This window comes from Chrysochloris asiatica, unplaced genomic scaffold (genome assembly GCF_000296735.1).
Source record: "Chrysochloris asiatica unplaced genomic scaffold, ChrAsi1.0 scaffold00380, whole genome shotgun sequence".
NCBI classification, from domain to species: Eukaryota; Metazoa; Chordata; class Mammalia; order Afrosoricida; family Chrysochloridae; genus Chrysochloris; species Chrysochloris asiatica.
The window spans coordinates 771,597-787,895 of record NW_006408898.1 but is presented as its reverse complement, the minus strand read 5'-3'; the positions used below and the strand labels follow the sequence as shown (position 1 = coordinate 787,895).

Here is a 16,299-nt window from a genome sequence, read left to right as displayed (position 1 = left end):
GATATTCTATACACTTTTATTATGTGCCCTCTGAAAAGCAAATTTTTAATACTCAGGAAAGAAAAATTGAATGAGTATTAATTTGTGCCAAGAAATGGGAGACCAGTGTGGAAAATACGGGAATTTATTTAGAATGAACTTTGTCTGTGAACTGATAAATGCTTTTATCTGAGCTAATATTCGAAACCAATTTGAATGACAAGTTTAGGGTTTAACAAGTCACAATATCTCCTGGGGCCTTTTCTAAGTTGCCAGTTAAATGGAGTAGCTAGAGTTTCTCTGTAGTTCTTTTTACAATGCTAATTAATCATAGACAGTTTATAAACTTCTAGATGAGCCTTCTATTTCACATGTGACTGGACTCCAATTTCTCAGAATAGATAGACAAGAACCAATAAAGGCAACCCTATCCATCCAAGCAGCCATTTTATTTCCTGTCCACTTGAAAATCTTTTGAGGGATCTGATCACATTTCTTTTATCAAGAAGTCTGATGCTGACTCTGAAATAAATGTAGACAACAAGGGATTTTGTTGGCATGGGAATGAATTGTAAGAATAAATGCATTTTTCTCAGAAAACAAAGTTGTCCTTTTTCTGAGACGAATGACTCTCAACCGATCCATTGTAGGTTCTTTAGAATGCTCCTAAATTGTAGAAATCAGAGTGAAGGGAGATAGATAGCTTATTCCCAAGAGGTAAGAATTATTTACACCCATTTGTTTGATCTAGTTTTAAGCTTCTCTAGGAAAGGATTTGTTCCACGGCTCTATAGAAATTCTGTGACTAGACAAGTGCTCATAATCGCTATTTTTGTAACCTGACTCTTAAAGATGAAACATTTACAGTCCATTGCTATCAAGCCAGTGTTGACTTACAATGACCCTGTAGGACAGAGTAGAACTGTTTCATAGGGTTTCCAAGGCTGGAGTCTCTTTGGGCACCGACTGCTACGTCTTTCTCCCACAGAGTACCTGGTGTGTTAGAACCTCTGGCTTCTTGGTTAAAGGATGAGTGTTTAACCGCTGTGTTACCAGGGATACTCAGCATCCCTCCTCCCAGTCTCTGCCTCCCTCCAGTATCGTGTACACATAAACCCCTCTACCAGTTCTTAAGTAACGGGTGAGCTTTTAGGTAACATTAGGTTTTAAAATAGAAAAATTCCTTAGGTTGGTAAGCTTTTGGAAGGTGGAGTTTCATCTGGTTGTTAAGATGCTTTCCAACTCTTAAGATCCTATTTTGGAAACTAATATTAACATTGCATTTTGAAAATGTCTTGATTTCTGAATGTCTCTGTTAACAAAGATACTGGTTTACTTCGGAGGAAAAAAGCAGAATGAAGATGAGGTAATTTTGTTAAGGAGAGTTGTGGCTTTAAACAAGGAGCAGAGGAAGAAGATTGTGCTCCTTTTGAGTTTTTGACTTCTAGTCACTTAATCACATATTTTTAAAGCATTCTCCCATTTGTTAGGAATAATATTAAAAGTCTTGCTGTGGTGCTGTAGAATAAGCACTGGACTGCTAATCTGCAAGGTCTGTGGTTAAAACTAGCAGATTCTTAAAAACCCTGTACAAAGGTCACTATGAGTTGAACTGACTGGACAGCAATTAACAGAACAGCTTTTAAAATGAAAGTTTTGTGAAACACCCCGTTGTAAAAAATGAACTACTGTGGTTGACAGTAGGGAATATGAAGCTCCTCCTTTTCAGACCAAATAACTGGATGGTAAGGTGTATACACCTACTCAACTTGTCAACTATCTTATTAGCAACATTTTCAATTTCCAGCAGTAGAAAAAATTTATCTTGACAGTTTTGTACATTAACAACACGTGTCTGCTAGTAACAAACACTAAAGTACAAGGCAGGAGTTTTTGTTTTTTTTCCTTTAGCATGCACATAATTTTATAATAAACTACTAGTAGTGTTATTCATTTCCTTAGTTTATTTCCTCCACCATTTAGTACTGGTTACTTCAGAGACTACTAAAACTTCTGGGCCAATGTAGCTACTGAAATGTGGCCAATTACATTTTGGTTTATTTGTAAATACCATATTACTAGTCTTTGAAAATCTGCGATACGTCACTACCTAATGTGCAGGCATGCCTTATTTCATCGTGCTTCATTTTATTGAGCTTTGCAGATAGTGGTTTTTTTTTTTTTTTTAAAACAAATTGAAGGTTTGTGGTAAGCCTGAATCAAAGCAAGTTTATCAGTTCCATTTTTCCAACAGCATATGCTGACTTCGTGTCTCTTTATGTCAAATTTTGGTAAATCTCACAATATATCTTGTGAGATTTACCAAATGTTTTCATAATGCTGTTGCACACTAAATAGCCTATGATATATATGGTACAAGCATGGCTTGCATGTATTGGGAAACAAAAATCGTGTGACTTGCTTTATTGTGATACCAATTTTATTTTGGTAGTCTGGAACTGAAACGGCAATATCTCCAAGGCTTGCCTTTGTAAAAATTAAACCAAACCTACTGCCATTGAGTCCATTCTGACTCACAGCGACCCTATATAAGGTTTCCAAGACTGGAAATCTTTATGGGAGCAGGTAGCTTTATTTTTCTCCCTTAGAGTGGCTGGTGGGTTTGGACTGCTAATTTTGTTTAGGCCACAGAACCACCAGGGATCCTTGGTGATGGTGGGTGGTGGTGGTGGTAGTTGTGTGCCTTGGAATTGGTTCAGACTCAGCAGCTATATGTAGAGTTTCCGAGGCTGTAAATCATCATGGGACCAGAAAACCTCATCTTTTTCCCAAGGAGCAACTGGTACATTCACACTGCTGACTTTGGGGCTAGCAGCCCAGCTTGTAATCCACTACACTACCAGGGTGTAGGGCTCCTTTTAATACTTATGTTATATGACCCTAATATATTTAAATATATTAAGGAAGGGGATTTAGTGGTTGTGTTAAGCATTGGCCTGCTCACTGCAAGGTTGGCAGTTCAAACCCATCATTGGTAAATATTTATGGTCTTGAAAACTCTAAGCAACAGATCTGTTTTGTCCTGTGTTAAGTGCTGCCATGTCAGTTCCAGCTCACCCTGTATAGGGTTTCTGAGACAGAAAGCCTTATCTTTGTCCTGCTGAGTGACTGACAGGCTCAAACTGTAGACCTTGTTGTTGTCAGTCTATGCTCATTGTATGGAGCCAGAGTGATTAAGTGTTGTTGAGTCTGTTCTGACTCATAGCGACCCTGTATAGGGTTTCCAAGGAGCGCCTGGTTACTTTGAACCACTGACCTTGTTATTCAAACCAACCTTGTGGTTCAGTGCTTACTACAATGCCATGCCTGGAATCCTATATAGTTGCTGTAAGTTGAAATCAGCTCAGTGGCTGTGGGGTTTATTTTTGGAGGCGCCCTAGTAGCACAGTGGTTAAAATTTCAGCTGCTTACATAAAGGGTGGCAGTTTGAACTCACCAGCATCTTCACAGGAGAAGGATGTGCCAGTCTGCCTCTAAAAATTATATCCTTGGAAGCATTATGGGACAATTTTGCTCTGTCATATAGGGAATCATACTCATCTCCATGGTGATGAGTTTTTGGTTTAGGGCTCTGGAGAATTTTCTTTAAGCATGTATTGGCCTTAGAAAACACCTCAGATTTATAACCTTGCTGACTGCCTTCAGTGTGAGTAACCTATTCATCGCCATCAGTTCAGTACCCTATAGGACAGAGTAGACTTTTTCCATGTGGTTTCAGACACTAAATCTTTACAGGCACGGAAAGCCTCTTTCTGGGGGTGGAGCCTTGAACCCCCTGGCCTTGTTTTTAGCAGTCCATTGTTAATCCACTGTGCTACAGGGCTCTCTAGTGTAACTGTTGTCAAGTGTCATTGATTTGGTTCCAACTCATAATGAATGTTTTGGGTAATGGTATAGTAAGTTCTGTAATGTATCATTGAATCTGTTTTGGTGATTTCAGTCTCTGTCCTTTTAAAAAATAGTTAAATCAAAAAGGATGTTATAAGGATGTTAACATTCAGATTGGTTTTATTTGATTTAGAATAGCTCTCTTTGCACAAATGTTCCTATTTGTGAGCTTTTCTGTTTCATTGATCTTAAATCAATACCTCATTCTGCCCAATGGATGGATTTTTCTTATCAGAAGCTATAGAATCATTTTAGGGTCTTTCTATTTTGTCTTCTCCCCCTCAAATTTTCCATGGGAACTGATCAATATGGTATTAAACATTTAGGCTGTTGTTAAGTGTCATCAAGTCGGTTTCGATTTATAGCGACCCTGTATAGGGTTTCCAAGGAGCAGCTGTTGAGTGTGAACCACTGACCTTGTGGTGCACACTGACCTGCGGTCCAGTGCTTTATTCCACAGTGCCACACCAGCACGCCATCTTTAGGCTAACATCTTTAAAAGTTGAGCCTTACTTATTTATTTAGGTTTGTCCTCTTGTTTTGTAAATTTGATTTGTGTGTTTTCTTTTCCTATAGAATTAACGTACATGTTTTAAGTGGGACTCTTCTTATTTCCAGTCACACTAGCCTTCTTGCTGTTCAGGGCCTTCTGTCTGGAATAAATTAGTCAGGTGACTTGTTCCTTCCTTGCTGTTTGTTAAGTGCCATTAAGTTGTTTCAGACTCAACGACCCTATGTAGGATTTCTAAGGAGCGCTGGTAGCATAATGGTTATGAGTCGGGCTGCTTACCTCAAGGTCAGCAGTTTGAAACTACCAGCTTTTCTGTGGGAGACAGGTGAGGCTTTCTGCTCCCATAAAGATTTATAGGGTTGTACAAGTTGGAACCAACTCCAAGGCTTACCAGTACCACCAAGGAGTGACTGGTGGGTTTGAACCGAAAACTTTGTGGTTAGTAGTCCAGTGCTTATCCTGCAGTGCCACACCTTTTTACCTCTAGTTATTTACATGTTGTTGGCTTACTACGTTCTTTTCCTCTAAACATCACCGTGATCAGTGACACTCATTCCTTGTTCTGTCTGAATGAAAATGTGCCCTTCCTACCATCATTGTCCTCTTTGTTTTTATAGCATTTGTCAGCACTTAACATTATTCAGAAGGAGCTCTGGTAGGCACATTTGTTATGAATCAGGCTGTGAACCTCAAGGTCAGCAGTTCGAAACTACCAGCTGCTCCACGGGAGATAAATGAGGCTTTCTGCTCCTGTAAAGATTTACAGCCTTGGAAGCCCTGTTCAGGGTCACTATGGGTCAGAGCCAACTTGATGGCGCTTAACAATACCACGCAGGAAAAAGCCCGGTTGCCCCTGGAATTTACTATGAAGAAACACTGACATCTGTAATTCCTGAATCTGCCCTGTTAAAAGAAGTTTTGTGTAAATGGATTAACTTTTAACAGCTTTTAATGTATTGATCTTAATGGTGTTTCATAGGCAGATCCAGTTCCTAATGGTTTGAGAGCTTTGCCAGTTTTCTATGCCTGCACAATTGGAATAAACCTCTTTTCCATCATGTATACTGGAGCACCTTGTAAGTACATATTAAAATATTTAAATGTGAATTTCAGGGTGTTTACAAAACTTACATTAAATGCCCGATTTACCCCTTTTTGCTTTACAGGGCTGAAATCTCCTAGAAGGTGGCTGGCCTGCGCCCATTTCAGAAGGCTGCAGGCTAGTGTATGCTGAGTTAACCTAGATAGTTTTTCAACCAAAGAGACCTGCTCAGATTCTAAATCACTACAGACCTTTCCTCTTTAGTCTTCACAGGATCTACCTATAATGTGATCTTCTCCCTTCCTTTCTCCCATCTATACTAAAAATGTTGGAATTCATACTGACCTCGACTGCTGAAGAGTCATTAGTTATATTTGGTCTTCAACAATCAGTCATTTAGGGCTGGTTTTCTGGATTTTCAATTTTTTCTTCCAAATGGAGCTACTTTTATAACTAAGTACCAAATTTACTCCCCTGAATCTGCTTGAATGAGAAGAGCTGGCATGTTTAACAACTGGTCTAAGTGCACTTGGAAGAAGAATTCATGCAGCTAAGAGGAAAAATAATTTGGGAGAATATAAAGATTGAAATTTTGGTTACTTTTCTGTTGGGACTAAGGCAAAGCATGGATTAAATCACAGCTATCTATGTATAATTAAGCAACTACACAAGATACATACCTTGACCAGCATACTGTCTGGGCTCCTGTGGCTTGATGGTCATTGGCTTTTCTATCATTTGACTGCCTCATTGGAAGAAATGTGTTGCTGCCCAGGGCACACATGTATTCTATGTGGAGAGAACTAGCTAGCTAGCTAGATAATTAGAATAGTATTATGAATATGTTTAGGTGTAATGTTGTTAAGTACTGTGGACTCAGTTCCGACTCATAGTGACCCTGCACAGGGTTTCCAAGGCCATAAATCTTTACAGGAGCAGAACGCCTCATCTTTCTCCTGTGGAGCCGCTGGTAGTTTTGAACTGCTGATCTTAAGGTTGCTAGCCCGACTCATAACCACTATGCTACCAGAGCTTCTTAGATGTAAAGAACTCATCTAAGTCTGGTTTTATTTTATTTTTTTAAGTTTTTAAGTTTCTTATTCTGATGTGGCCCACTGATTTGATTTTTACTTCTGCCTAATGGATTGTAGAGTCCTGGTGTGGTGCTGTGGGTTAATGGGCCAGTCAGCAAAGCCGTTCAGTTGCAAGGTCGGTGGTTCAAGCTCACCAGTCTCACTCCTCGGAAACCCTATACAGGGTCGCTGTGGGTCGGAACTGACTTGACGTCACTTAACAACAATGGTTGTAATGTCAGTGACCAAAAGTAGAATTAAGGTAACTAGTTACAACCTTGCCTTTATTCTTAAAATAATTAAGAAAGAAGATGAGCTACTTTATGAGACTAATGATCTCATATTAAGGAGTACAGACTCCTTACTCTAATTGATACATTATGAAGAAAAAATTATTTTGTGTAGAGTTGTGTTTTTACTTTATACAAGAAAAATCTCCCTGTGAGACTGAGCCTGGATGGTTTGTATGGTAGTGGCAAGGTTCATAGTTCAGTGAAATTAGAAACAAATTTTCATTCGTTTTTGAAAACAGAAACTTGGATGTTTTTGAATTCCATGTGGATCTATTTATCAGAAAAGCTAGTCTTTTTTTCTCCTTTTGGTTTTTGGAAAGGAGGCAGATTTACATTGTGATAGAGATTGATTGAATTTCATATATACTTAACTTTGACTTTCAGTGATACAGTAGGGGTGGGGAACGTGTGGCTTGAGGGCCGTATAAGGCCCTAGAAATTGTTTGATGTGGCCCTGCCAAAGCAACCACAGTTCCAGCCATCACATTTTGTTGTTAAGTGCTGCCGAGTTGGTTCAGACCCATAGTGACCCCTCTATAGGGTTTCCTAGGAGTGGCTGGTGAGCCATCACGTTAGGGGGGGTGAGTTAATTAAATGTCTGACCAAATGTTGTTGTTGTTAAGTGCCATCAAGTCGATTCTGACCCAGCAGGCTAATTTTAAAGTTGATCAATTTGTATGGCTTGCAAATGTTTATACATTTTGACAGAATAAAAATTCCCCACCCCTAAACTACATGATAAAAATTGAAAGAAATTAAGATGATAAGACTTAACAATCATAGATATTTAGTTTGGGAGCGACCTCAGTTAATCTGATTTTTAAAGATTAATCATTGAAAATCGTTTTTATTTCACAAGTAATTTAATTTTTAAGGAGTAAAATCAAGGAAAAACTAAGCTTGGATAAGCTATGTTGTTGTTGTTGTTAAGTGCCATCGAGTCGGTTTCGACCCATAGCGACCCTGTACAGGGTTTCCGAGGGTGTAAATCTTTACGGGAGTAGAAAGCCTCATCTTTCTCCTGCGGAGCGGCTGGTAGTTTCGAACTGCTGACCTTAAGGTTCACAGCCCGATTCGTAACCACTACGCTACCAGAACTCCTTAATATAGATCATTCTAACATCTAAAAATTTTTAGGCTTAATTAGATTATATAGTGCTTTGATTATGTCTTTCGTACAGCCTAGAGACTTGGAGTGTATGAGCATGATAGTGACAAGTAGTTACTGATTAATCTCAGGGGACTTCAAAAAGTTTGTTGAGAAATGGAATTTGAGGGTAAAGGGTTTTTCCATGAACTTTTTCAAGTTTTGTATTAATGGACTATGAGTCATGTGAAAAGTATTTGTAGGCAAGTCACTTTTTTTAAGATCTGGGTTGTTTGTAAATTTACCACCAAACCGTGTTTCTTTTACGAAAGAGCTCTTTTAGCTAGTCTTATATGTTGATAGATAATGTTCCAGTTTTTTTAAGTTTGGTAATACTTCGAAACAGATAATCTTGTTAAAGATTTTACTTAAGGCTAGTGGTGGATGTGTTAACTTTTCTGTAGATAATTTTATCAGCTTAACAAATGACTCCTTTTTTTTAACATAAAAAAAATATGTGCAAAGGTAATGCATGGCAGTTAAATTGGTGAGTGGAATAGCTAGTTTTCAGGGTCCTTAGGGTAAAGTTAGTGAAGAAAGAAAAAACTGGAATGTTAAGGAGCTTAGGAAACTTCAGTCTCGCATGTTTTTTAGGTGTTGGTGTAGGATTTTTCTCACAAATTGAAATCTGATTTCTTTTTGTAACAGTAAACCTGTGGAACTACAGCTGGTAGTAGCTGTAAAAGGTGATGGGCTGGCTTGGGGAACTCCGCAGAGTCCCAGGAGGGCTAACACATTGCCGGGGGCTGTTGCCCTGGGGTTTTCAAGATGCACCATTTTATCTCCTAGTGCTGGGCTTTGACAAACTTCCTCTGTGGGGTACCATCCTCATCTCGGTGGGATGTGCAGTTTTCTGTGCCCTTATCGTCTGGTTCTTTGTATGTCCCAGGATGAAGAGAAAAATTGAACGTAAGTAACTATATAACAGATCAATCTAATAATGTGTCTTTTTGATCACCTGTAAAAATCCACCATTTGGACAGTTTGACAATATAAGAAATTTTTAGTGAATACGGGTTTATTGCCCAGTTGTATTTTTTTGTGGCTTGAGTCATAAGAGATACTTGAAATATGTTGGAGAAACAAGTTGGACCTTTAATCTCTTTTCCTGTGGTACTTGCATCAATTGCAGTGACATGATAAAATGAATATAGAGAAATTATAATAGCCTATGTTCATTGAAAAGTATGCATGTAACTTAATGAAAAACATGGTATAAGTACAAAATATGTTTGTAAAAGATATCTGCCTCAGCTACTTTTAAGGAGTTCATAGTATTCATGCATGCAAATCTAGGTATAATGTGAATATCTACCCTTGCTGGTGGCATTGATAATATGCCATGGAGTCAGTTTTGACTCATAGTGACACTGTACAGGGTTTCCGACACTGTAAATCTTTACGTGAGCAGAAAGCCTTATCTTTATCCCACGGGACAGCTGTAGTTTCGAACTGCCGATCTTGAGATTAGTATATTTGGCTAATTTTCAGAGGTTTAATAGCGCAGGTTAGTACAAATTGTAAAGGTAAACATTTTGGAGTGACATGTGAAGGAATCATTTAAGCCATTACATGGATTATGGAGTCCTAGTATGGCACTGCAGGATAATATGCTGGACTGCAAGGTCAGTTTGAACCCCCAGGTAGGTGGTTCAAACCTACTAGCTGCTCCCTGGAAACCCTATATAGGGCTACTTTGGGTTGGAACTGACTCCGCAGTGTGCTTAATGAGAGCAATACAGATTATAGTTTAAATACTGTATAGGTTCTGATAGTTAGTGACTAAGCTCTCTTCAAATAATCTGTCTGCCCTTTCCATCTATGGAAATGCTAAAGTAGTGATTGCCAGTTGATTCTGTAGAGGCAGAGTGATGCACAGACTGCATTGGTATTAAGAAGAATGCTGCGTCACTGCAGCTGAACTGAAGGGCCTCCGAGAGGCTCTGTGCTGATCTGGCTGTGCCGAATGTTTAGTGGGAAGGAGACTTTCCAGACTTCTTGACCTCATTTTTTCTCCACTTGTGAGAGATGAAGAAGTCTTGATAGATGCTTGACTTCAGTACCTGAAAGAATAGGCTAATACACTGAATACAGACATGACAGGCAGGAAATATACTCCCACCAGGCATGGAGTTGAAAACCATCAAGATCCTGAGATGTAGACTTAATCTCTTTGAAAACAAAGAGGTGGAAATTAAACTAAAATTATGACCTTTAGATACCATCATTGAGCTGTTACTTTGCTTGAACTCTTGGGCTGAAATTTGGGGAATTCCTTTCTTCCAAAAAAAAAACTAGATGTAGTCAAGATTTTTTACTGAGAGCTCTCTAACACTGTGAACGGGTTGGCAGGGAGCTAAGATTGGTAGGTGTCTGAGTTATCGAGTGCTGCTCTATAATGGATGGAATCATAGGCAGTGGCTTTAACAACAGCCATTTATTTTCTCACAGTTTCACAGCCAGAAATTCTGAATCAGGGTGCCAGCTCTTAGGGGAGGCTTTCTCTTTGTCAGCTCTGGGGGGTGGGGGGAGTCCTGGTCTTTTCACCTTTGGCTTCTTGATTTTTTTATCATCTTTATGTGGCATGGCCTCTTTTCACTCCCCATCTCTGCCCACATGCTTGTTAACCAGGAAAACCCATTCCCAAATGGGATTTTAACCAGTTATATAAGGGTTAGGATTTAGAACATACTTCAGTGTAGATTAGTACGCTTATAAAAATGAAAACAGAACAAGATGATATGACACAGCGAGCAAACCTATAATACTTACTGTCTGACCCATTAGAAGAAGTTCATCACCTCCTAATAAAGGTGTTCGGCATTGGTGAAGTCCTAGGTCTGAGTTGACCAATAATAAATGAGAGGAGAATGATCTTAATGGGTTCTTACTGTGAGATGGATTTTTTTGGAGTTGGGTGTGGAGGAAAGGGAAGTTGTGCAGAAAGTTAGTATCAGAACCAAGCCAAAAAAACATCCCTTCTTTTCTAGGAGAAATAAAGTCTAGTCCTTCTGAAAGCCCCTTGATGGAAAAAAACATCAACTTGAAAGAACATGAAGAAGCAAAGTTGTCTCTTGGTGATATTGAAAGTAGGAGTCCCGTTTCTGATGTTGGCTCTGCCACTGTGCCCCTCCGGGCTGTGGTGGAAGAAAGGACCGTCTCATTCAAGCTTGGAGACTTGGAGGAAGCTCCAGAGCGAGAGAGGCTTCCTAGCATGGACCTGAAGGAGGAGACCAACATAGACAGTGCCATAAATGGTGAGCTGAAATTTCTTGACAAGAGTTTCACTTTGTTACCTGCAATGCTTGATGTTCTTTGTACTGAATGTTACCTTTTTGGTCTTGGCTAGGTGCAGTGCAGTTGCCTAATGGGAACCTTGTTCAGTTCAGTCAAGCAGTCAGCAACCAGATAAACTCAAATGGTCACTATCATTATCACACCGTGCATAAAGATTCTGGCTTGTACAAAGAGCTCCTCCACAAATTACATCTTGCCAAGGTGGGAGACTGCATGGGAGACTCTGGTGACAAACCCTTGAGACGCAATAATAGCTATACTTCCTATACTATGGCAATTTGTGGCATGCCTCTGGATTCATTTCGTGCCAAAGAAGGTGAACAAAAAGGTGAAGAAATGGAGAAGCTGACATGGCCTAATGCAGACACCAAGAAGAGGATTCGCATGGATAGTTACACCAGTTACTGCAATGCTGTGTCTGATATTCACTCTGCGTCTGAGATGGATATGAGTGTCAAGGGAGAGATGGGTTTGGGAGACAGAAAAGGAAGCAGTGGCTCTGTAGAAGAAGAGTGGTATGACCAGGATAAGCCTGAAGTGTCTCTCCTCTTCCAATTCCTGCAGATCCTCACGGCCTGCTTTGGGTCATTTGCCCATGGTGGCAATGATGTTAGGTTAGTAGACTTTTAGTATTCAAGTTGCATTTTCTGCTTTTAAGTGATCTTATCCTTAAGTCTGGAGGGTCACAGAGGCAGTGGTACTCATACCATCCTGGTGACACTGAATAGTTTAGAGAGGATGAAGTGACTGACTTAACTAATACAGGCAGTAAAATTGGATGCTTTAGAGAAGTTATAAAACATGTTTTTAACTTTGTTTTTGGAGATGACAAACAGACTTCTTTCACTGAAAAGCCTTTTTGTCATTTAAGATAGGGTCCAATTCTTTAATACTAAGTAGTGGGATTAAGATGAAAGCTTGTACTTTTCTGTAGAATGAATTTGTATGTTGTTAGCCTCAGTTCTTTGGTTTATAAATGGTCTACTGGTCCCTGAGAGAGGTGGTGGCCAAATGCATGGCTCTTCCCTTCTTCAGACCAGCTTTTTTTCTCTCCTCCCTCTTGTGTATATTAGGGCTCTTTACTATTTCTTTGAAACAAAGAATCATTTGCTAAGTAAACTTGAAAGCTGTGCTTTAAACAACTTTGTTATGTTCATCAGTTAGCTCTTGGCTAGTTCTGTTTGAAAAATCCATTTTTGCCTCTTTTTTCCCTTCCAGCAATGCCATTGGTCCTCTGGTTGCTTTGTATCTGGTTTATGATACAGGAGATGTTTCTTCAAAGGCCCCAACTCCAATATGGCTTCTACTCTATGGTGGTGTTGGAATCTGTATTGGCCTTTGGGTCTGGGGAAGAAGAGTTATCCAGACCATGGGAAAAGATCTGACACCAATCACCCCCTCTAGGTGAGTTGTTGAAGCAGGCCTTAGCTGTATACTCATTTTCTTAAGAGATTTTGTAATATAGTGCAAACAAGTAAGTCATTCTTTTGTTAAAGTAACCACGTTGTGGTGTAGAGCTTTAAACTTTTACTTACTGTATGGCCCTTAAACATAATTTTGATTAAACATATATCCATTCCACTTTAGTGATCTTTTAAATGAAATAACTTTTCTGAGAAAGATTTCTTGCTGAGAGTGAAGAACTATGAATGTTTGGTTTTGTTGTCTCTACTTTGGAGCTAAGACTGATTGTTTACCTTTCCAGATTCTTCAAAATGAAAGTGCAGACAGATTTAATAATGGCTTCCATACGAATTAGAACCTCAATTAAATGTTAGAGGAGGGAGGAAAGAGGAGGAGTTTTATAGTCCAAATTAGATCTTAGGGGATAGAGCAAATAAAGATTTCATTAGAAGTTTCGTCATCAAATAAAACAAGATAATTTTAGATTTAAGTGCTGCTAGCTTATCAAAAGTATTTTTTTGTGTGTGTCTACAGTGGCTTCAGTATTGAACTGGCATCTGCTCTTACTGTGGTAATTGCATCAAATATTGGCCTTCCCATCAGTACAACACATTGTAAAGTAAGTCTAAAGTAAATGTAGTATATCTGATGAATGGTTCAAGTCATAACATAAGCTTTTACTTCTAATGCTTTGATTTAGAAAGTTTGAACTATTTTTTGAATAGTCCACAAGTTTATGACAAGTTGGCTACAAGAATGTAAAAGCTCACATTAAAAAAAAATTGTGTCTATTCTTGTGGAGTTCTGGATAATGGACTGGACTGCAAGGTCAGTTTGAACCACAGGGTCAGCAGTTCTCAAACCCACCAGCTGCTCCTCAGAAACCCTATACAGGGTCACTGTGGGTCAGAACCGACTCAACAGCGCTTAACTCATTCTTGTGGTGCTGTAGGATAACACTGGATTGTTAACTGCAAGGTTGGCGATTCAAATCCACAGCCACTTCTTGGGAGAAAGGCGTTTTCTCCTGTAAAGATTTCTAGCCTCGGAAACCTGATACAGGGTCTCTATGCGTCAGAAGCAACTCGGTGGCAGTGGCCTTCTTGTTGTTAGAGCTAGTGATAGTTTCTGACTTACTGCAGTTGCTTTGTATTATTGTGATGTCAGAGAACACAGCAGTATGTGTTGTATTTTGGGAGTAGTTTGGGTATGAGATAATAAACAAGCCAGCTTTTTATTGTTCTGGCTATGTGTTTCTTATGAGTCTTGGTGTGGCACTGTATAAGCTCTGGACTATACAAGTTCACTTCGAACTGCAGTGTCTGCAGTTCAACCCCACCAGCTGCTCCTTGGAAACCTTACACAGGGTAGCTATGAGTCAAAAGTAACTCAGTGACATGTAGCAACAACATGTATTTTGTCGTTACTATTTGTGGTTTTGCAAATCTGAGCTCTCCTGGATGGATAGTTTCTTTACAGAAAGCTTACGTTCAAGGCTTGATGGCCATATGAGGGGGCCTCAGAAAGATTGGAAAAATGGAATTAAAAGATAGTGGAAGTTTTTCACAAACTTTTTAAAGCTCCCTGTCTAGTAATTCAAGTTTGTTTCATCAGGGAAGAAATCCTGGTGAGTCATCCTTTTTCTGCCAAAATCTTTCTCCAGATGATCAGCTACTAGGTCTAATAGCAGCATCTCAGTAGACTGATTTTTGGAAAACCAAAAATTTTAAATAATTATGTGTACTTTATTATTAAGTCAATATAGTAATTAAGACATTCCAGAAGTTCAGGAGAAATAAAGGAAGTGTTTTTCTCATCATAGTTATCTCAGTAAGCACAGATTTAATGATTGGGTCTCTGTATTAGCTTCTGTTTTTCCAGGAGTATTCAGCCTGTTATACATAAATTTTCAAGGAATCAGTCCAGAATTCCCTATTTAAATAACTTAAACAGTGACATATGAGAAACCATTTTTCTTGATCTGTTTCTCTCTGTAGGTGGGCTCTGTTGTATCCGTTGGCTGGCTCCGATCTAAGAAGGCTGTTGACTGGAGACTCTTCCGTAATATTTTTATGGCCTGGTTTGTCACAGTCCCCATTTCTGGACTTATCAGTGCTGCTATTATGGCAGTCTTCAAGTATGTCATCCTGTGAGTGTGAAGCTGGGATTAGGATTTGTGTCAGTGTTTGGAAAACTACCTTACACATTCCTGCTCCCTTGAAGAATGCCTACAGTGTTACAGAAGACTGGCAAGAGTCTTTAATGTTTGGGAGCTGTGGGAGGGAAGTGTTACTTGTGCTATAATTGCTTTTGTGCTAAATATGACTTGTCTCAAATTAGCTATGTAAAATAGCCAGGTCTCCACTGGTTCCTATTAAGTCCAGTTTCCTTCTGGGCTATGAATTCCTGTACATATTTCTCTCTACTTTTTGTATCAGGCTTCAATTCCATTATGTTTGAATGTTTAAAAAATAATAAAATCACAAGTTATCTTCAGAGACAACAACCATTCAGAGCCATTTGACCTAGTGTGCTCTGCCTGGTTGATTTCACCAGCTTCTGCCCTAACATGCACAGGGATGTAACAACAAAATTAAACTGAAGCTCCCCTTGTAGTCTCATAGAAATAGAGTCATTTGTACTCAGCCCTCTTGGCAGACTAGTGGCAGATTCTATTGGCATATGTGGGAACTTCTAAGAGGGATGAAGTTCCTTGGACACAATGAAAGTTGAAGTTAGTAATAACCTCTTTGTAAGCAATTTATTAATTGCTAAGAAGTAGGAAGAAAAATAACTTGGGAATCTTGGTTATTTCTCTAAAATTACTGGCAGTATGGGATGGATGAATGAAGTGGAATGTAAATTTCGGCAAGTTAAATGGGACAGCCTTCCATGTTCATCTGTCTACCTCTTAACTAAATAAAAAACCTACAGTTTTTAGAAAATGTGTTCTCATGGTTTTTGTTCATATTTTGCACATGGACCCATATGGGCTTCTGAATAGGTTAGCTGTGTGCATTCTTTGGAGCAATGACAATCTTCCAGGTGAGAGCTACTGCCCAAGTTAGAGCTGTCTAGTTCCTCCCTCCTTCCTGTTAGGCTTCTGTTATTCCTAAATTTTACAGGTACATTCAAGCACATAGATGACTTTACTCCATTGTAGTTTGGCATTTTTCCGTTACTAATACAACTTGCACATTTTCATGTTAAGTGTCTGATGTTAAGTGTCGTTGAGTCAGTTCTGATTCATAGCATCCCTGTATAGGGTTTTCAAGGAGAAGCTGGTGAGTTTGAACAGCTGCCCTTGAGGTCCACTGCTTATCCTATGGCGCCACACCAGAACTCCATTAACACCTAGTCAAACAGTAAACTCTGTCACCAGCTCTGCTATCACCGCTTTTCTAGGTAGGGATCTCATGCTTCACTCATGTTCTTGATGAAACGCTTCTGGGATCATCTATTCCTGAAATGAAAGATTAACTACTCCCCACTTTTAGTTACACATTTTCTACAATTACAGTTGTGACAACTGCTAACAGTTGTTCACAACTGATTAATAAAAATCTATCACCTTCATCCTCCATCCACTTTGACCAGATTTATCTGGAAAAGGGGGAAACTATTCATGAGAATTCTACCTTACC

General features: G+C 39.2%; 1 protein-coding gene across 1 annotated transcript in view; it reads left to right on the top strand.

Moving 5' to 3' along the window:
- SLC20A1 (solute carrier family 20 (phosphate transporter), member 1) overlaps positions 1–14,808 on the top strand; it is a 15,900-nt gene extending 1,092 nt beyond the window's left edge. Inside the window, exons 4-10 of the mRNA XM_006876442.1 lie at positions 5,379–5,475; positions 8,744–8,863; positions 10,945–11,211; positions 11,304–11,865; positions 12,470–12,655; positions 13,190–13,274; positions 14,653–14,808. Of these exons, the coding sequence (XP_006876504.1) occupies positions 5,379–5,475; positions 8,744–8,863; positions 10,945–11,211; positions 11,304–11,865; positions 12,470–12,655; positions 13,190–13,274; positions 14,653–14,808 (1,473 nt within the window). The remainder of the gene's footprint in view (positions 1–5,378; positions 5,476–8,743; positions 8,864–10,944; positions 11,212–11,303; positions 11,866–12,469; positions 12,656–13,189; positions 13,275–14,652) is intronic.
- The last annotated feature ends 1,491 nt before the right edge of the window (positions 14,809–16,299 follow it).